This window comes from Cyclopterus lumpus, chromosome 23 (genome assembly GCF_009769545.1).
Source record: "Cyclopterus lumpus isolate fCycLum1 chromosome 23, fCycLum1.pri, whole genome shotgun sequence".
NCBI lineage: Eukaryota > Metazoa > Chordata > Actinopteri > Perciformes > Cyclopteridae > Cyclopterus > Cyclopterus lumpus.
In genome coordinates, this window is record NC_046988.1 from 14,154,719 (window position 1) to 14,176,326 (window position 21,608).

Sequence of the window (21,608 nt, forward strand, 5' to 3'; positions counted from 1 at the left end):
GTTATATATAACTAAATATATTCACATAATAAAGCACTTGTGTGACAGTTGTGACAGATCAAACTACCAAAAGTATATCAAGCATTTCAAATTTCCTCCACCATAAAGCCACATAAGTACACCTTAAATAATTAATGTACATGCTGTAAAGTGAATCTTGTCTTTTACTTGTAATTGAGTATTTTATACTGTAGTATTGCCACTTTCACTTAAGTACTTCTTCCTATTCCACCAGGTGTCGGGTGGAGTAAAACCATTAGACACCTTCCATGTCTCGCTGTCCCTGAACTCCTCACAAAGGGTCCCCTGGAGGTTCCTCGCGGACCCCTCATGTCTGGAGCCCCCCCCCCCCCCCCCCCGCTGTGAGGAGCAGGTTGTGGTCTCTCTCTCTCTCTCTCTCGCGTGCGCGCGCGCGCACAATCTGGAATGTTCCTTTAAATGCCAGAAAGCGAGGCGCACGAGAGGCGGAGCCGCCGCCGCCGCCGCTGCGCTCTCGCTGCACAACCTCTCTCTCTCTCTCTCTCTCTCTCTCTCTCTCTCTCTCTCTCCCTCTCTCCCTCTCTCTCTCTCTCTCTCTCTCTCCGCGCTCCTTAGAAATAGACCTGCGGGGCAGAGAAGGGTGAGCAAGGCGGCACACTGCGGGGAAATGAAACACGCTGCGGGTCCCGAAGCAGCAGCAGCAGCAGCAGCAGCAGCACCGGCACCGGCACCGGGCAGACCCGTTCACTTCGCCTCCGGTCTTCTCCTCTCTCAGCGGGACGTCGCGCGCCGTCCGGGATCATGTTGTTTCCCCCCGAGTTGTTATCGGCTTATTGGATCGCAGCTGAGTGAAAGGGAAAGTCCACACGGGATTTGAACATACGCACTTGCCACCGTGTGATGAAGTCTTCCACGCGGACTTGACGCCTGAATAAACTCCCACGGATTTTCATCCCTCTTTTTTTCTCTTTTATAATCTCGGATTATTGCATTTAAACGCAGAGATATGATGATTTTATTTGCTATTAGCCTGGCCGTGTTGTCAAATGCAGGTTAGTGTGTGTGTTCTTTTGAAGAAAATACATTAAGCATAATGAGTGTTATTGTCACTAATGCAACAACGTGAAGGGAGAAATGGAAGTTTCTACTGCAGGTTTATGAAACACCCGAGCCCTCTTGTTGTATAAAACTTTAATATGTAATTTAATATCAAAAACAAAATTATGAAACTCAAGTTTTGCTCAGAGTTGTGATTTATCTTTTTTAATTGATAGCCTCTAAGTTTTGTACATCAAAGCTCTTGTAAAAAACTAAATAAAGTCATAATTTACCATCTTATTTCTAAGTTAATGTCCTAATAATGAGCACAAAGTATTCAGTCCAAGAGGTCTCGGTCTTCCCCCTCATGACCTCCACATACAGATGGTTGTGTAATTCGGCATGAAGAACATCCCCTCCAGAAAAGGTCCCTCGGTGCAAAAGTTCACAGGTTTTAATACGAGTCTATCGGGGGAAGTCACAGAGGGAGCTCCAGGTTTTTATAGATAATAAATCCACGTTGGAAGATGAAACCGTGGCCCTCGGGTGGGGGTGTGAGGGGTGTTGGAAAGCGTCTGAACGCTGCTCATCCCGCACGAGCTGCCACACTGTGTGTGTGTGTGTGTGTGTGTGTGTGTGTGTGTTAGCGTCCACGCTGGCTGCAGCCAGGTGCACAATGCCTCTATTATCCCTTTTTGCGTAACATCTCCCATCGAGGTAAATCACTTAGCTTGTGTACACACACGCACACACAGGCACTTCTATTCTCAGCTCCCCCACACACTCTCACACACACACACACACACACGCACACACACACACTCTTGTTACTTAGACTCAGATGTGTCCTTTCAATAAACTCTCCAAAACTGCTTATTAAAAAAAAGTCGTAGCTCTTTAGGGCTTTGAATGGACTAACAAGACGTTTTTATTGCTTAATATTGTCAATTATTACACAAAAAGATCCACTTAGATGGGAGTGTTCTTCTGTTGTAATTATTTGTTTAGGTAGGGCCTTTAAAAATAGCTTTTCTGGCTATTTGGATTGCTCTTTCTCTACTTATCTCTAATCTTTCTTTCTCTGCTCACTTCCGGCGTCCTTTCAAATAAATAGTCCCACGTGGCTTGTACAGTATGGGATGTTTTAATGCCTCCGTGCTCTTTTCAAGTTAAACTTCATTCGCCTGCATTGTACCTGGCTGAAGGCAGAAACCTCAGACAGACATGGATACATAGCGCTACAGGTGTGTGTGATCTGGGTGAACTAGCCCTTTAAGCTCAGGTACAATGAGGGTCACGCCCACTTGACATCTTCGCTTTCACTCTTTTTTGTCTTCCTTTAGTCACCTGACGTTTGCCAAGTACACATGTGAACTCTTTTGTGTGTTTTCTCTCTCTCAGGTCTGTCGGTGGAGGTGTTCCGCGCCGGCGTGGCTCCCCGCTGTGAGAGCCGGGCCTGCAACCCCCGCATGGGTAACCTGGCCCTGGGTCGCCGGGTCCTGACGCAGACCGTCTGCGGCAACAACGGCACCGAGCTCTACTGCTCGTACCCCGACCCCAACGGCAACCGGGCCTGCGACGCCGCCACGTGCGCCAAGTGCAACGCCGGCCTGCCCCTCCTGTCCCACCTGGCCGGGGCCATGTCGGACTCCTCCTTCCGCCACCCGAACACCTGGTGGCAGTCGGCCGAGGGGGTGGAGTCCGAGACGGCGCAGCTGGACCTGGAGGCGGAGTTCTTCTTCACGCACCTCATCGTGGTGTTTCGCTCGCCGAGGCCGGCCGCCATGACCTTGGAGCGCTCGCAGGACTTCGGGAGGTCGTGGAAGATGCTGCAGTATTACGCCGGCAACTGCAGCGCCGCCTTCGGGATGGAGGAGGGGAAGGCGGGCGCGGGACGGGACGGGGCCGCCTGCACTGCCAAATACTCCGGGGCTTTTCCCTGCAACCGTGGAGAGGTGAGCAGGGGGGGGGGGTCATCTATCTGTACCTGTCGCGGCTCAGAGCACCAAACCACAGCTCCACGCAGCGTTTGAGCTCCTCTACCATTGTTTTGGTTCTCATCGGCATCATTTCCAGGCAACACGAGCAGCTTGTTTTCAGCATCTGTACCAGAATGTTTTGACTCCCCAGTTGACCCCCCCCCTCTCCCCCACCCCCCCTTCTCTCTCTCCTCTTTGTGAATGAATAGTTAATTATGTCATATTAGAGGCAATCATAATACAAGGCTTAACAAATGGTTTCTAAAGTGTATCATTACTCATCCTCACTGGAACAAATTCAGTCCTGTTCGCTGTAAGTCACGCAACATGCGAGAAACGTGCGGGGAGCTCGGCCAGGTGGGGGGAAGTTTTGTGTGTGTGTGTGTGTGTGTGTGTGTGTGTGTGTGTGTGTGTGTGTGTGTGTGTGTGTGTGTGTGTGTTTGTGAGTGAGTTAGTGTTTAATAGTCGTACTCTTGACTGTAGCACGAGAGGGCTTCCTGAAGCCCATTGATGTTTAATTGAAGCAGTGTGTGCCAGGAGCTGCTCTGCAGATGTGTGTGTGTGTGTGTGTGTGTGTGTGTGTGTGTGTGTGTGTGTGTGTGTGTGTGTGTCGTTTCTGTCCACCTTTTTTTTTCTTTCTTTTTTTTTTGCTCGAAGGTGTGAAGAATAGCTTTCTTTTGTCCTCCGTGCCTCACATATTGGTTCCTCCACGTCTCAGCCACCTGACCTCTGACCCCTTGACTGATGACCCGGAGGTTAACAGAGGTCAAGTAGCGCTCTGACAGACCTTCAGCTGCCGGTGCTCAGCTGTTCGCACTCTCTCAGCTCCTGTGTGTTGTGATTGTGCAGCAGCTATAATGACAGTTAAACAGTGATGACAACACATCCTGGTACTGCACACTATGTATGAGCCTTCGGGATGTAGTTCCCCATATATATATATATATATATATATATATATATATATATATATATATATATATATATATGTATATGTCTTTATTAAGTAAAAACACTCTTCTTTCTCCCTCAGCAAACATAAAAGCATGTCAACTCTTGCACTTAAAGCTTTTTGTGTTCACCTGAAATGTGTGTGTGTGTGTATGTGCGTGTGCGTGTGCGTGTGTGTGTGTGTGTGTGTGTGTGTGTGTGTGTGCGCGCGCGCGCTGAGTTTCTTGTCTTATTCATGAGGTCAGCTGGGCTGGAAGAATGTGAGAGTTGTAGAGACTGACCTCCTTAAGGGAAGAGAGGGAGGCAGACCAGCCAACACACATATTCTCTCTCTTTTCCACACACACACACACACGCACACACACACACTTGCCCGTGCCCTTTCAGATAAACACATACAGTCAGCTTTCCGTCTGTCTGCTGGGAAGGAAGTGCCGTTACTCTGATGGATGTTGGTACTGTTGGCTAGACACCCATCCCCCCCCCCCCCCCCCCCCCCCCTCTCCGTCTTTCTCCTTCCATCAATGCCCATTGTGCCTGTTTACCAGATTACAGTCCACAGCGCTTTGATGGAATTACGCCTGTTTAAGCCAGACTTACTTTATGTTTCAGCCTGAAGTGGACACATGGCCCACAGTGAACCCACTGCCTCAGGATGCATGTGGACAAAAACTTAAATCGTGTCTCTTTTGGCCCGACATTTGATGCACATTATATACTCGGGATTAATATAGTGTCTGTTTACCATGCTCCAAGTTCCTGGTCTGCAAGGTATCTGAGTTCTTACTTAAAGACCCAATGTGCCCACAGGAGCCAGGGGAAACCTTTAGCGAGAGTTTATCTGAGTTACACGGCGCCCGGTCCACTGCCGACTTAAATGCAGTTATCAGTTATCACACTATCACTGCAAGTTGTGACACGCTAAACACGGGGAAAGACGTCAAAACATTATCAGTAGCGTACCGCTTTCACCACGTCGTGAATAACAACAACATCTATTCCAGAAATGCTATTTATGGCACGAGAAACCTGGACAAAGCAGCAACACCTTTTTAAAATGGCTGCACTATCTGCACTTGTAAATTCACTGACAGTTAAAGGTTCCCCGTGGGGTTCCCTTGTAAACAAGTGCCAGTATAACTTGTTCATAGTCAGGGTTTCTCACCAAAGCACATTGTGTATCCTAGAAGCCAAAACAACCCAATGAAAGTATTTCATTTGTCAAGAAACATTTGCAAAGAAAATTTACTTTTTATTTATCAATTTTTGCTATTTTTCTGGGGGTTGCTTGAACAAGTGCATCCTTGTAGGGTTTGAGATATAAAGCAAAGGAGAAACCACTTGCTTCATAGCGCCATTTAATGTAAAATATTCCAAACGTCCATCAATCGTATCTCAATCATATCAAAATTCATGTTTTCGAGGACACCGTTTATTGTAATTTTCAACTTTCAAAAGGGAAGCAAAATAAAGGGAAAGACAACAAAAATAAACAGCTGAATGTGCACCGTATTAATAGTTTAAAGGGAAATAAACTTCAGTGTTTGAGCGAAACGATAGATTTTCATCATGATTTTGTGCTACTATTCTTTTAACCCATTGAAATAAACACTGATATATTCCTAGATTAGTTTAAACTTTTTTTGTAATATTGCTTGGCTACATAAAATCCTTTAAGGACTCTTGGGTAATCTTTAAATCTGTAACATTTACTCACGGCTCAAACTAACGTAAATGTGAGTGTCATCAGCGTATTTGCGAACACTAATACGTTGTCTCCACATTTACAGGAAAACTACGAGGCACCATGATGTAGTAAAAGCTCCAAGAGGGCCTGGTGTGGAGGTTGTGTGAAGGAAAGCAAAAACTGATGTCTATGTGCATGCCAGTGTGTGTGTGTGTGCGTGTGTGTGTGTGCGTGCGTGCGCTGGTGTTGCTGTGGTGTCACCGGGCTGTCGCGGGCCTTTTGTCCGGCTCTGAGTTATGTGGAGCTGGATCTCCGTCCCCGTCTTTGTTCGGCCCTGCTCTCCGTGCTCTCCCGCGGACCGGCGCCCCTCGTCCTATTTGTCGTGTTCTCTTAATTGTGGACCACAATGCGGTGACCCCGCGACCTCGTCCAACAACGGGGGAAATTAATAGTGCTCCTCCCATCACACTCTCGGCCAGTCATCCAGCCAATGAGGGAGCCGCATGGGGTCTTTTTTGCTTGCCTCTTGCTTAAACCAATGAAAACACACACACACACACACACACACACACACACTCTACTCGCCCAATGATATCAATGATGGCCAGCACAACGACGCACACTTTTGTAAAGAGACACACCACAAACACACACATTTCTTTCACGGCGAGAGTCGTGGCACACACCACTTTTTCACCCCGACAACAGCAGCAGTCTCGGTTGCTAGCGGCAGCGGTAGCCGCGGCGATGGCAGGCAGCCCATAAAGGGATCTTGGATTTGAAGGATGTCCAGGGACCAGACATGGAGGGGCGGAGAGAGAGAGAGAGAGAGTGGGAGACAGGTTGGGTGCACTCACTTAAGGGCCTCATGGTCACGTGAGGACGTAGTCACTGACGACGGGGGTCAAAGGTCACAGCTTGGTGCACAAAACAACCCCCCATTGACACGACAAGACGTAGTGACACGAGAGGCATCAATGAACCTGATTGTGCTGCTGAATAAGCCCGTCTAATCCGTCTCAATCGTGAAGAGATTATTCTTTTTCCGTATTTAAAGGAATAAAGAAGAAGTAAATCAAGGATGATTTTGTCTCTCTCTCTCTCTCTCTCTCTCTCTCTCTCTCTCCCTCCCCCCAACAGGTGATCTACCGCACCCTCCCGAAGTGGGAGTCCCTGGATCCGTTCGGGGTCGAGGGCCAGCAGCAGCTGAGGGTGACCAACATCCGGATCAGACTGCTGAGGCGGCAGTCGTGTCCCTGCCAAGCCAAAGACCACGAGCACGAGGCTCCTCCCACCCGCCACTTCGCCATCTACGACCTGATCGTGAAGGGGAGCTGCTTCTGCAACGGACACGCCGAGCAGTGCGTTCCCGCCCCGCGCTACCAGCCCATCAGAGACCGCACCAACCACGTGGTAAGGCGGCCCGGGAGCCGGTTGGTCGGTGACTTTTTTTTTTTTACGTCTAGGGCTTTTATTGTGAAAGGCAAAAAAAACCTGTTTCTTTCCAATGCAAAAAAAAAAAAAAAAAAAAGCTTGTTTTTAAGCCTCGATGCTTGTCTTGATATTCATCATGAAGTGATTCCCACTTGTTCTGAGGAAGATTACAAGGCTGGTTCACTGCTGTTAACAACAGACGAGAGGAGGGGGTGGTGACGGAGGGATGGCCTTTCTCTCTCTCTCTCCTGCTTCCTCTGTTCTTCCGTCAGGCTTCTTTTCCCGTTCACAACAAACCCCGAGAGACGCAGATATGATCCAGAAACGTCTGCTGAACAACTTGTAATGATGGCACGACGTCGACTAAGTGGAAAAGGCCATTTTAGGTCTGATGCGATGCACCGACTATATTACGCTTCTTATAATTTGATATTTCAATTCCATGAACTTTTAAGTGCACGAAATGATAAATGGACATTGCACTCTTGAGGTATTTTGATAAGAAGCAGATGAAATGTTTGGTACGCGATGAATGAATGAGGACGATTTGCATGTTTACTTTGCTGATAGACGATTTATTGGACGACGGCCTTTTTTAAATCGGGCTATTCTTTTTTTTCCATGCCAGGAAATTCCAAGCGGCTCTACTGAGTGTTTTCATCAGGATTTCCTTCTTTGAGACCACACGGCTGTAAAACGGCACGCTGCACGCCAGGATAATAATAATAATAATAATAATAATAATGGATCATTTTAATACTAACGTGTGGCAGATGTGAATTTCTTTTCATCGCAAATATTAGTTCGACTTAAAAGCTCGAACAGTAAATTCCTTCCCGACCGTCCTCGCGTCACCTCGTGGTTACCGTAGCGCCCCGTGCGGGTGGCGCTACGGTAACCAGACGTTACACAAGCGGTTTGTTTTGTGTTTCGACCCCGAGAAGCAAAAAAAAAAACCCAAACAAGCAGAGCGGCGCGAGATGGGAGATTACTGAGGACCCGGGGCCGGGAAGGGAAGGGCGAAGTATTCCTTTACTTAGAGGGAACGACGGGGGCCCCTCAGGTAACGTAGAAACACAAAAGGGTGTTTGGTTTGGTCGCTCTGGGCTTCCGTAGGAGAGAGGACCCGCTCCCAGATGTCGATAGGAAGCGCTGGTTCCCGGCTAACGTAAACGCAGCAATTCTTAGTTTATTTTGTAAAGTGCCATTAAAAAGGGAATAGAAATACGTAAAGTACACGCACGTCAAATATGTACTCGAGTGAATCTACGCAGTCTTCTGTTCATATATGTGCAGGATGTTTTGTTTGTTGTGTGTGTGTGTGTGTGTGTGTGTGTGTGTTTGTGTAGTGTGCAATAATCAGTGGTGAAAGTGACCCTTTGATTGGTCGAGTCATTACTGCTCAGACGCTGTGAACGTAGACGAAAAGGCCACTTTGTTTGTTGTTGTTGTTGTTGTTGTTGTTGGCTTTTCTTGCGCTCCTGTTCGCCCACATGGGTCTCTCTCTCTCTCTCGGGGTTCGGAGGGGGGGTGGGGGTGGGGGGTGGGGTGATTACACCGTCTGTTAGTTAGCCACAAAGCCAACGCTCGCACACGGTAACAAACATAACGACATCCTGGGACAACCACTGGAGCGTCGGCAGCAATTAGTCCAGTTTAGATGTGTGCTCTTAGTTTTCCACAATACGACCGCCTTCCTGTGCCTCTTCGCTCTCTTTCTTGTCAGTTCTTCCTCTCGAACATCTATTTTTTTTTTAAACATATTTTACTCATTTGTCGGCTCTTCTTTACGACGCACGCGAAATGTATGAGTTGCGTACATTTGGTACAGTATAAAAGTTCTAAAACTATATAAATATAGGTTACATGGATGTACATAAATCTCCGTAGCTGCAGGTTTTAATGCGTGTAGCAACCCATTGTCACCTCATTGTTTAATAATGGACATGGAAATACCCTCCGACCCTCCCAAAGTATGTTCCTGGCTGTACGTTTTGGAGTTAATTATACGTTTCGGATTCTATAACTGCACGCTGTTGTCTTTTCTTTTCTTTTTGGCACAGAGGGAGATTTAAAGTAACCGATATCATTGGCATCGCACATCAGTCCATCTTTCGCTGCGTCCCGTGAATGGTGGAGTTTACATAATTGCGTGTGTGTGTGTGTTAATTGTCCCGTGTCATGGTATGGTAAACATGCGAAATGGGTTTAAATACCAGCTGTCTGGACCCGAGCCAGCTGCCGCTGCTGCTGCTGCCCTTTTACTTTCCTTCTTGTCCACTTCTTCTTTTTCCACTCATTTCTCTCCACTGTTTTCCATGAATTACTTCACCCCCCCCATGCCCCCCTCCCCTTTTTTGATTTGCGATATGTGTCATTAGATCGCCCGCCTGGACCTCCTCAATCGCTTCCCCCCCTATTAGTGTCACATGTGCATGTTTTTCACCGCTACATTGCAGGACTGATCTGGGGTCAGAGGGCGTATCGGCTCTATTCTATAGCATGCTGATGCATTTTAAGTCTCTACTACACCAGTACAGTGTGTTAGTGTGTGAATCTGAGTCATCACGCACACACACACACACACACACACACCCCGTGGGAAATGAATGCACAAACCCGTGTGTGTTGGCAGTGTGTTTGCAGTTATTTTCTAATGTCAATCGTTGTGTAACAGTGTGTCCCACATTACAGTTGCACGGTGTAACGCAAACAAATAAAGAGCTTCCTCAGATGCCATGCTCCCCCCCCCCCCATTCTCTCCTTCAATCATTATCCAGCGTGCATGGCATTCCAACTCACAGGAATGACAAGGAGATTGTTATTGTGCTCTCAGCGCTGCATACTTGCACTATTCTCTCTCACACACACACACACACACACACATTCAGACGCACGCACACAAGCTTTTCAGACCAGAGGCCCGTTCTGGTTTCCAGTGATGAAGCCAAACAATCAATGTCCATTCACTAATTTTCATGCGAGGGAGACTGAGAGAGAGAGAGAGAGAGAGAGATGGAGTGAGGGGAAGTGGAGAAGAGGAAGAGAAAGGCAGAGACGCAGGAAAGGAAAGAGAGAAGAAGAAATGGAGAGTGTAAAAAATCGGAGAGGAACCCCCCAGCATACTTGTCCTCACGTGGGAAACCTTCCTCTCCATCACACTGACCCCTTTGTTCCTCCCATCCTTCCATCTCTACCTTCTGTCTATCATGGCTTGTTGCTAATGAGCTCTCTCTCTCTCTCTCTCTCTCTCTCTCTCAGGTCCATGGGAAGTGTGTGTGCAGACACAACACTGCAGGTGATCACTGCGAGCGCTGCACTCCGCTCTACAATGACCGGCCCTGGCAGCCCGCCGACGGACTGACGGGCGCTCCACACGAATGTCGGAGTGAGTGGAATAAACACACGGGTCCACCTTCCCCTCCACGGGAACCTTAACGTCCCTCGCTTGCTTTCTGAGCACTTACGGGAAAACGTTCCTCGAGTTAAGTCTTCGCGGTTTCAGGTGGTGCTAGCTGAGCTGTAGAGAACTGATGAGGGTTGAAAGGAAGTAGAAAGCAAGCAGCATACGGGGTGCACCGCATGGCGAACCAGTGCAGCGGAAAGATAAAGAAAATTACTCAAATTGAGCCAAACTACTCGTGTCTTAAAACCTGAATTCTCTCTCCTGACCACCAGGGGGCGACTCCTCTGGTTGTATAGAAGTCTATGCTTCATGTGTTAAAGCTGCATTCTCTCTCCTGACCACCAGGGGGCGACTCCTCTGGCTGTATAGAAGTCTATGCTTCATGTGTTAAAGCTGCATTCTCTCTCCTGACCACCAGGGGGCGACTCCTCTGGTTGTATAGAAGTCTATATAAATGACTCTACTTCTCTTGATGTATTCCCTCAGTAAACATTGTAAACATGAGTTGTTTTTTTTAAGTCTTCTTCAATACAGCGTGATGTTCATTTAATAAATTATGATCCATGATGAAGTCCAAAAATATGGTCACTTCTGTTCACTGGTTGCAAACTCAAGGCTTCAAACCCAATGGGTCCAATGGGCGATGCCATCAACAAGCTTTTTATTTCTTAAGTGTCAAATTTAATTACTGTCCGTTGGTCAAAAGCGACAGCAACTCAAAGTGTGTGTGTGTGTGTGTGTGTGTTTGATTTCCTCCCTCTCAGAGTGCAAGTGTAACGGACACGCTCAGAGCTGCCGCTTCGACTGGGCGGCGTGGCGCGAGTCCGGCCAGCGCGGCGGAGGCGTTTGTGACTGTCTGCACAACACGGAGGGGCGTCAGTGCCAGAAATGCAAAGCCGGCTTCTACAGAGACCCCCAGAGACCGCCGACGGCCCCCGACTCCTGCAAATGTAAGGCGCACACACACACACTTACACACACACACACACACACACACACTCATATCATCATCATCGTTGCTGGGTTTTTTTCTCCGTCTACGCGCGTGAGACGCGAGTTCAGGAATTTCACTTGTACATACTAGACGCGGGGATGTTGCCATGCCCCGACATTACTTTGCAAACCGCAGCGTGTAGAACACGCCGTCACGCGGCGTAATTAATCATACCGCGGGGGTTGACAACAAATTTGCCGGTGTGAATCATAACATCGACCCCCTCATACGCAGCACGCTGGCACGCCGTCGCTCTCATTCTCGCAAAGGAATGCTGAGAACCTGAGATCGCAAGCCGGGACGTGCTTGGAAAGAAGAAGAAAAAAGCACTGATACCTGATGGGCACCTGGCCCTGTGTGTGTGTGTGTGTGTGTGTGTGTGTGTGTGTGTGTGTGTGTGTGTGTGTGTGTGTGTGTGTGTGTGTGTGTGTGTGTGTGTGTGTGTGTGTGTGTGAGACAGCAGACGGCCCACGCTCCATCCGAGGTTTACGCCAGAGTTAATCATCAGATGGAGGCATTCCTGCTTTCGACTCACGGCCCGACACACAAAACCCCCTGTGCGTGTCCATCTCCGGCTTGTTTTGCCATTTTTCATGCGTGACTCAGAGCTCGAGTAGCTTCAGGGGTAATCATTGGTGGTAGGGCGTGAGGGTCCGCTGTGTGTGTGTGTGTGTGTGCGTGCGTGTGTGTGTGCGTGCGTGTGTGTGAGCGGCGTGCTGCCCTCCGGTGATGAGACGAGTCTTAAGTAAACACGCGATAGTCATCCATAAACACACAGCGGTGGCTACATTCCCCGCCTGATGATGTGTCAGATTTGACCCAGTGAGCTCAGTCCTGCAGGTATGCCGGACTCACACACGACATGTCTAGTGTGTGTGTGTGTGTGTGTGTGTCTGTGTGTATACACACTTGTACAGCAATCTTCCTGAGGACCAATTTGAGTTTTAGACCTAAGGAGTGTGTCAATGTCAGCGAGTGTCTCCAAAGGTAGAAGTGCGTGTTCACGTCGACGGAGACGTTGAATTTTAAAACGTGTCAAATCGCACCAAAAGCATTTAGGAGGGAGGACATGTCGGCTGTCAATCAGAGTCCGAAATACAAATATTCCTCAAATACGAGCACAGATTCAACACGCCAACGTGCAACGGCCTCGTTCCATTGTCGTTCTTTAGTATTTCACACGTTTATTATGCGTTTTGCCAAATGAAGACCATAAAAAGGTTTAGATGTGTTGAGCTCCTCTGGTAAAGTCGGAGAGAATAAACAAACCAACTTTTCCCTTTTAAAAAAAAAAAAAGAAAAAAAAGAAAAAGGAGGGGTGTGGTGGGGGAAAGGGTTAGATTTCAGTGGGTTGGGGCGTCTCCTCATGTGTCGTAACCACGGCGTCGATAACGATCCTCGCTCTTGACGGCTGATTGACGGACAGATGAGGAGCGAAAACTTTTTGGAGAAACCCCCCCCGAGACGAAAAAAAAACAACCTCGCTTGACAACGGAGGAATTTCCCTCCGTCGTGAGGAACATTTTTACCATACCGAGCTCCGAGGGGCCCGGGAAAGAAAAAACACTGTAGTCGTTGTGTCGTGACCCACTTCGAGCATGTAAACACACGCTCGCCCAACGCATCGCCACACGTGTTTTCAGGCTCTACGCGGAACGGTTAATTATTAACGGGCGGAGGCAATAGTGGAGATAAGGTCCTGATACACACACATGCACACACACACACACACACAAGTGAATATCGTGCCCGGTGTAGGTCCGGTATTTGTGTGTCTTTGTGCGCACGTCGATGAAGCCTATAAATGTGATCTTTATGATTTTATTGGTATTACACAGGTTGGGTCTTGTGATGAAGTTTATCTTATCTCTGTCTGATTAACCATCTGGTTTGGAGCTCAAGAAGGTTGATGTGACATCGGTCTGACAGCAGGGCGCTTCAATCCTAAGTCAAATGTATGTATGTATATACAGTTATATTTTGTTATATATATATATTAACAAAAAGCATAAAACACTTGTACACAAACAGTTTAAATTAGTTGAACCCAAAGGTTGGGCCAAATAAAGCTGCGACTACCAATTATTTGCATAATGAATTCATCCGTATATTATTATTTTGTCTATAAGAAGTCAGATAATAATGAAAATGTGACATTTTGCATGATAATATTAGTGGAACTTGGTCGGTACTTGCTGACTTTTTAAAGGAAAAAGATACATTATTATTTGTTTGCATGTATTGTTACATAGGTGCACAATATGACCGGGCATTTGATCGAAAAACACACAAAAAATGTGTCTAAATCTTAAGAAATCAACATATTTGAACATTTCTCCGTAGTAACACTTCAGGATATACTATATATAATATAAAGCCATGTAATTTCTGACCTCTGTGCATTCAAGCCGTCATGAACACTTGTTGTACTCCCACATGTGATATTACAGTATAAAAGAAAAGAAGCCTTTGGAGATCCCTGTTTTCTAAGGTCAAGAATCCCCTCGAGGTGTTTTTTAAAAAACATTTCATTTAGTTTACAGTCAACATGGTGAATTTAACGCCACATCATGAGCTTCACTAACAAAAACCTCCCCCAGAGCTATGACCTATTTCTTTCTTTTCTATAATCTATAGTTAAACATTAGCATTTATAATAATAAAAAAGAAAAGAAAACGAGAGTCATGCCTCTAGGTGTAGAAGTAGTTTGAGTCATTCACTGCCGGTCAAGCTTCAAGCATCATTAAACAAGCAGAGAAATGACTCCAAACAACACCTCCCCTTCGTCTTCTTCCTCTTCCTCTTCCTCCGCTCCTTAACCACGTCTCCCTCCCCCTCGTCGCCTGGCCCCCCAGGACGGGGACAGGTTCATGGGGGAGGCCGGGACCCCTCCTCCCGCAAAGGCTCCCGGGTGTTGATGACGGTAGTTTTCGGTGGAAACATGGGTGTGTGTGTGTGTGTGTACAAGTATATTGTTTTTGGAGGTTGTTTAAAGAACACCCTATCAGCACACAATTAGAAAGGGGGTGGGGGGGGGGGGGGGGGGGGGGGGCTGGAGGTGTGTGTGTGTGTGTGTGTGTGTGTGTGTGTGTGTGTGTGTGTGTGTGTGTGTGTGTTAAGAAAAAGAGAGAGGCCTTTGTATTAAGAGCTCCTGCAACAACACCAGACAGACCAATAGAACAACTGACGAATGGTGAAATACTTAAGTCCTGGTAATAAATGTGTAATTTACAGGTTAGCTTAAAAGACCTTTAGACTCAATATCTCCCAGATATGATCATATTTTATTATTTCTTTAGATTGTTTTTTTTACATTTTTGGGCAGCTTCCTAGGGCTGCGTGCGTGACACCATACATAATGCAATATATCCAGATTTCTTTAGGGAAATTTAAAAAAAAAATATATATATATATATATATATATATATATATATGAAACAACTCTTTTTTCTTTCTCCCAGCATGCAGCTGTCACCCCCTGGGCTCCATGCCCTTCCACCTGGCCGAGGGCTCGCTCTGCGACCCCTCCAACGGAAATTGCATCTGCAAACCCGGAGTGGGCGGATCCCACTGCGACAGGTGCATGGTGGGATACTGGGGCTTCCACGAGTACGGCTGCCGTCCGTGCGACTGCGCGGGAGACTGCGATCCGTTTACCGGAGACTGCGTGTTTGGGTGAGGAGCGAAAAAGAAGCTCGGGAGTGCACGTACACGCAAGATAGCGAGCGCCTTCCCGATAACGGGGTGTTCTTTTTCCCAAATCTGTGTTCTGCATAACAAACGGACTCGCTGGTATCACTTTTTATGTGAGGTAACATGATTATCCACCGCAGTTGTTGGCAGAGGTTTGTGTATTCATTTGCCAAAAATATTGACATTCCCCCGTGTGTGTGTGTGTGTGTGTGTGTGTGTGTGTGCTGATGTTGTAATGTGTTTGTGCAGCTCCGACCTGGACCTGTACAACTTAGAGGGAAACTCCAGCGAGCCGGTGAGGATCTTCAGAGCAGACGAACTCTTCTCTGCCCTCCACTACTCAGGTGAGTTGTGTGTGTGTGTGTGTGCGTGTGTGTGTGTGTGTGTGTGTGCGTGCATGCATGGACAGTTTCCATGTGTCCCTTCTCTTAGACCCCCCACCACCACCACCAGCCTGTAACTGCAGCTTTCACAGGCACATTCCTCACCGGACACACACACACACACACACACTGTGCTTGCATTCTTAGGACGCCATGCACAGTATCTGAGACCACACACACACACACACACACACACACACACACCAGGCATGTTACAGATATTAATCTGCACCTGTCTCCTGCAGAGAAGTGTGAGTGCAAAGAGCAAGCCCTGACCAACAGTAAACTCTTCTGCACCATGAATTATGCGTACGGTAAGAATTCTCACGGGTCTTTTTTAATATCGCAGAGTATTAAAAGCTCCGCCTCCTTAATTAATTCTCTCTCTCTCTCTCTCTCTCTCTCTTCAGTCCTGAAGGTGAAGGTGCTGTCGGCCCACGACAAGGGCTCCCACGCCGAGGTGGAGGTCAAAGTTCAGAAGGTGCTCACTCAGAACACCAAGCTGAAGATCCAGCGGGGTCGGGTCACCCTTTACCCCGAGTCCTGGACCGCGCGGGGCTGCACCTGCCCGATCCTGAACCCAGGTCAGACTAACACTCGCACTGGGATGGAAAACGGTTTCCATTAAAACACATGAATAATCATAATAATAGAAAGGACACGATAGTAGAAGATTGAAACCTTTTATTGATATTCTAACAAACGCAATCTCTTTATTTTGAAGGCCAGTATTGTTCTCAAGGCTAGATTTGAGTGTCCCTGACCTTTTTTTTTTGACCCTCGATCCTCAGGGTTGGAGTACCTCGTGGCGGGCCACTCGGACCGCAAGCATGGCCGCCTCCTGGTCAACATGAAGAGCTTCGTCAAGCCTTGGAAAGCCAGCTTGGGGCGCAAAGTCCTCACGCTCCTCAAGAGAGACTGCAACTGGTAGACGGACCGGTGGGCACACGGACAGCAAAGCCTCGGATGTTCTCGTCCTCCAGGTGCGGAGTATTGAATCGCACACATCTGGGAGCAGGTTTTTTTAATTTTATTTTGAAAGGCTGAACTGAGGTGAAACGAAAAGGCCCTTTTTTTTTTTTTTTTTATTCCTCTGCCGTCGTCCAATGGGGAGCCGGCGGCTAGAAGAAGCACGCGGGACTCGAGTGTTTTTAACACGTTTTTTTTTTCTTCTTCTGCTGCTGCTCCTCAAGATAATTGAGGATTTCCAGCGCTTTGGCCGAGCGCTTCCTCTTCCCTCTGGACCCGTCGACGTACATTAAAACTGAATCTCTTCCTCTCTGCAGCACTTTAGCCTAAGATGGAGCGAGGAACTAATGTGCAAAAGCACCCCGAGCGAACAAGCCATACGAGCCACTAAAGGTGGTTAAATCTTAGCCAGTCCAGGTGTGCCTGTGTTGAAATGGGAGTGAATGGATCTTTAACCCTAACGTAAATGTATTTGCCTGTGTGTGTGTGTGTGTGTGTGTGTGTGTGTGTGTGTGTGTGTGTTTTGAATGCAGAGCTAAATTACGAGCACAGTCCAGATTCAGTCCAGCTCTTTTTCTGTAGCTTCGTTCCAATGTTCACGATTCATCTCGTATTACACTAAATTCAGAAAATCCTTGTTATTCCTACCTTTTTTGTGCTCTTGTACAGTATTATTTGTATATATCTATATAAATATTATGTTCATCTCCCCCCCCCCCCCCCCCCCCCTAATTGTTTTTGTACATGGTAATATTAAAGGATGATTACAGCTTTGTTCTCTTTTCTATCAGCTTATGATAATGCTGTAGAGTCATGAGAGATGTGGGAACGCACAACATGAGACAATCACTTTATTGTATTGATAATGATTGTTTACTGAATTGAAACTGAAGGAGTGCACAAACATGGGGAAGTAGGTGAACCTGTGCTGTGGAAGACGTTACAAAAATGTGTAAAACAAGGAATAATACAGCTTATAAATCAAGCTGCCATTCTTTTCATGCGTCCATGTAGTTTTGGTAAATTGGGATTCGAACGAAGCGACATTTTATTCATGTTAAAGGCATGTAGGAAGCCAACTTTCCTTCAAAATATGCCTTTTATATTGATTATTAACATTTATCCGAGACTGAAAACCACATTTAAAGACCTCTTATATATGTAAACGACTTGTTGCCAAGGAAACGGAATAACGGCGATGAATTAAAACGACAAGAATCCACATTTCTCAATAAACAGTTCCAACTTAAATGTATCCGTTGATGCTTTTTATGAGTTAAAAACTCATAAAATTAGATTAGCTTGCTCGCGGCGTTGCTAGCTAAGCTGCCCCCCCCCCCCCCCCCCCCCCCCCCCCCCCACCTGTGTGCTACTTCCATAAACAATATTAACTCGGAGAGAACGACATAAGAAATCATTTCAACCCCCTTCATAGAAGATTTGACATTTGTTTTTACATAAATGTCATAAAACAAGAGACTAAAGAGGATTAAAACTTTTCATTTTGCAGCCGTCCGTCTTTGTCATTGAAACTTTGTTGTCGAGCAGAAACTTTTCCCAGAGACGCTCTCTTCCCAGACGAACTCCAACTCTCAGCAACAAGTTGATATAGCTGCCTGCAGGCCTTGAAATACTTCACATAAATTGGACAAAAATATCCTTATCACCCTGCTCTCTTTCACACACACACACACACACACACACACACAAACTCTCCCCGTGTCCCTTCAGATTAAGTCATCCATCACTCTGGCTCCCAAAACACTCTCCCCTACATTCACACAGTGCCACAGAATGTAGACCATAACAGAGAGGCCGGCCGTACACACACACACACACACGCACACACACACACACACACACACACACTCTCTCTCTGTTTGGGTTTGGGCGGCCTGCGCGTCTTCCACCGCCTCCCCGTGACGCGGTTGGCCGAGAGGTGTGGACACATTCCTGGCGCGTCGAGCGGCGCTCCGCGGCAGGCCGGGTCAAAGGTCACTCACCTGTCTGCCGGCCTAGCCTCCTCAACCAGAGGTGAGCGGATGGGGGGGGGGGGGGTTGGGTTCACCCCCCCCCCCCACCCCCCGGATAGCCTCTCAGTACCCGCGTTTCCTCACTCGCGGCCCATTCACAGATTAGTGGCAGAGGGGTCACGGCTCCTCCTCGTTCGGCCGGGGAAGGAAGGGGTGAACGAGTGCACACGGGGAGAGGAATGCGACCGGTAATCAACCCCTGCTCTGCGTACTTGTGCTCGAGTGTTTGTGTCACGCCGGGTGTTTTACAGGTGCGAAGAAATGCAAATAAATGTCGTCTCCTTATTAGGAGTTGGAGTGCCAAAGATAAGCGCCGCTAAAACCGTCGCAAACAACCGACGGATAACGAGATGGGATATGATATATTTTTTAAAAAAAAGGCAAATACAACACACAAAGCAGTTGGTGAACTCTTAAAATAAAGGCGTGGACCGGCTGCACACCTCAAGGTGTCATTCTAAGTTAGTTTAATCGGTATTTTGGCTCCTTTTTCTTACAAGTTTCTGGAGTTTCCCTTCTTTGAAATTGGAAATATGCATAAAAAAAAAGATGTGGGGAAAACGCACTTCACGAGATTTGAATTCTGTTTTGATGCCCAAATAAGGTGATCTTAATTTAAAAACATACTTGTGTCACAGACCTTTGTTTTCTTTCTCCTGCCCCGTTAATCATCTCATGACATCTCATATCTCCCCGGTGACCTTTTCACGGATCACATCCAGACACATTATACACACAGACTACGTTAAAAGGACCCAATCAAGGTTCAATAAATACGGTTAATAATTAAGAGGGGAAAACCATATTTAATACAATATGCTGAGGGCAGCATTCTTTTCAGTGGTGAATGTGGTCATTTGAGACTTTTTCCATCTAAGATGTGACAGTTTCATCCGCGGGTACTTTTACTCGTGTAAAAGTACTTTTACTCGTGTAAAAGTACACGAGTACTTCTTCTACGAACTGCTCGGCACAGACTTTCAGGAAGGGGGTGTGTGTTGTGTTTTTGTGTAGTGGGAACCGGCCTTGAAGCATAGACTCAACAGGGAGCCACAAACACATGAACCGAGGACCTCCCCTCTCTCTCTCTCTCTCTCACTGTCTCTCTTGCTCGCCCCCCCCCCCCACTACTCACACTCATTGTCCCCAGATTGACTGGCCATTCTCAGGCCGTGATGGAGATGTCCTCTGTGTGTGTGTGTGTGTGTGTGGGTGTGGGTCGGGGGGTGTTGCACGGTGTGGGAAACTAGTTGATGAATGAGTGTTTGGCACGCTTGCACAGATGCATAGTTTGCTCCAGTATGGCATACGTGTATGTGTGTGTGTGTGTGTGTGTTATTGTAGTAATGACGATTACATGCATGTGTGTGTGTGTGTGTGTGTGTGTGTGTGTGTGTGCGTGCCTGCGTGAGCACAATGCCCCGCTTGTGTTGCTATAGAATGGAGTTATGGCCTTTGTCCCGTCAGCATTCTTGTGTTGCTATTGGCCGCGGAGTGCATGGCAGCTCCCGCAGGCTCGGGGGCAATACCCCCCCCCCCCCCCAACACACACACACACACACCTTCCACTCCTCTCCCTGGGAGTCACGGTGCTCCTCTTCGGCAGCACCCATCACCCTGAGACAGAAACGCTGGCCCGCTGTGGGTGTCACACAGCTACCAGCACCCCAGAGGTCCCGAGGGAAGCCAGAGAGAGGGGTGGGAGGGGTGGGGGGGGCATTTCTTCTGAGGAGTACGGGGAGAGGAAGTGAGCGCTGGATAAGTGAGTCATGTGGTCAGTATTATCCCATCAGCTGTGATTCACTTACAGAGGAAATGAAAAGATTATGGCATGAACCCAGAATGAAAATATCCAGCCCCCGTCCTCAGAAAGCGTGCACACGCTCTTTTTCTTAATTGCACACACAAACACACGCGCACGCACACACACACACACACACTCACACACGCGCATCAGGAATGTGTCTCTCTATACCTGAAGATCACCGGAGCAAGCCAGGACAGGGAGGGCCCGGTGTTGACACAGCAGAGCTGTACCGCTGATTATTACACCGCCGCGATGTCATCGCCGTCACGACCAACGATGCCCACGCATCGCCGTGACAACGGGGCGGGTTTTGGCAGAAGGACGAAAAAAAAGCCCAAAAAAATACATCAGAGGCCGTCGAAGGCCGACCCGGAGAGCGGGAAGACACCAACCAGCGTGCTTTCTGACTTTCTATTCTTGTGAGGTCAAGGTGACTAAACCCTTTACAGCAAAAGGCCTCAAACGGCGAGACGAGTGCGAACGGAGGATTTATTTATGACGACTCTCTCTTTCTTTATTTGTCCTGTCGTAATTCAGACAGCCGACACATGTTAAAAAGGAACAGTTTGGTGTTTTTTGGGGGAAATCTCGAAAGCTCACTAATTGACAGGATGGATCTCATTTGGTTGTAATCCTTTAAAAAAGGTGGAGAAGTGAATGCAGCTGGGATTTTATGTGGCGTGTTATTTCTTAACGGTGACGTCGGAAACACAGATAAAACGAGCACAGTTTCCATAGAGAGAGAGAGAGAGAGCAGTAAAACAGTTTAAAGGTGCTCTCTGATGCGTTCTAGTAAACAAACAAAAGCTTTGTTTGTTAAGGATTAAAAGTCCGACAAATGCAGATTGATGCATTTTCTTCCACGATAAAAAACATTAGCGGCGGCGTAAGATTGTCGTCTTCTCGCTGACTTTATCTGTGTCACAGGCCCGAACTCTTTCTTTTATCAGCTCGTTCGCAGTAAAAAACAAACAAAAACAAGGGAGTCACGGAAAAAGAAGAAAAAAAAGTGACATTGAACCCCCGCAAAAAAAAAAAGAAATTTGAAATATGCCAGTGAAACCAAAACAAAGAGCTAAAAGGAGCACCGGAGCGAGGCCGCGACGCGGAGAGAGAGATAAACACGCGGTTTGTTTTTTTGATGGAACGTCAAACCAAACAAACAAAGATAGAAGTCGTCGAGTCGACACGAGGTCCTCGGAAGTATTGTAACAGAAGGAGAGGAGAAAAAAAAAAAGTGTGTTTATGAGAGAG

The 21,608-nt window shown here is 47.3% G+C and overlaps 1 protein-coding gene across 1 annotated transcript; it reads left to right on the top strand.

The window, feature by feature from the left end:
• Nucleotides 1-558: 558 nt before the first annotated feature.
• On the top strand, nt 559-17,224 carry ntn4 (netrin 4). Its single transcript, XM_034526182.1, has 10 exons — nt 559-1,031; nt 2,419-2,972; nt 6,775-7,047; nt 10,330-10,456; nt 11,239-11,424; nt 14,931-15,144; nt 15,412-15,506; nt 15,791-15,859; nt 15,956-16,129; nt 16,337-17,224. Exons 1-10 carry the CDS (start codon nt 986-988, stop codon nt 16,474-16,476), a joined length of 1,878 nt encoding a protein of 625 aa, XP_034382073.1. The 5' UTR covers nt 559-985; the 3' UTR covers nt 16,477-17,224.
• The last annotated feature ends 4,384 nt before the right edge of the window (nt 17,225-21,608 follow it).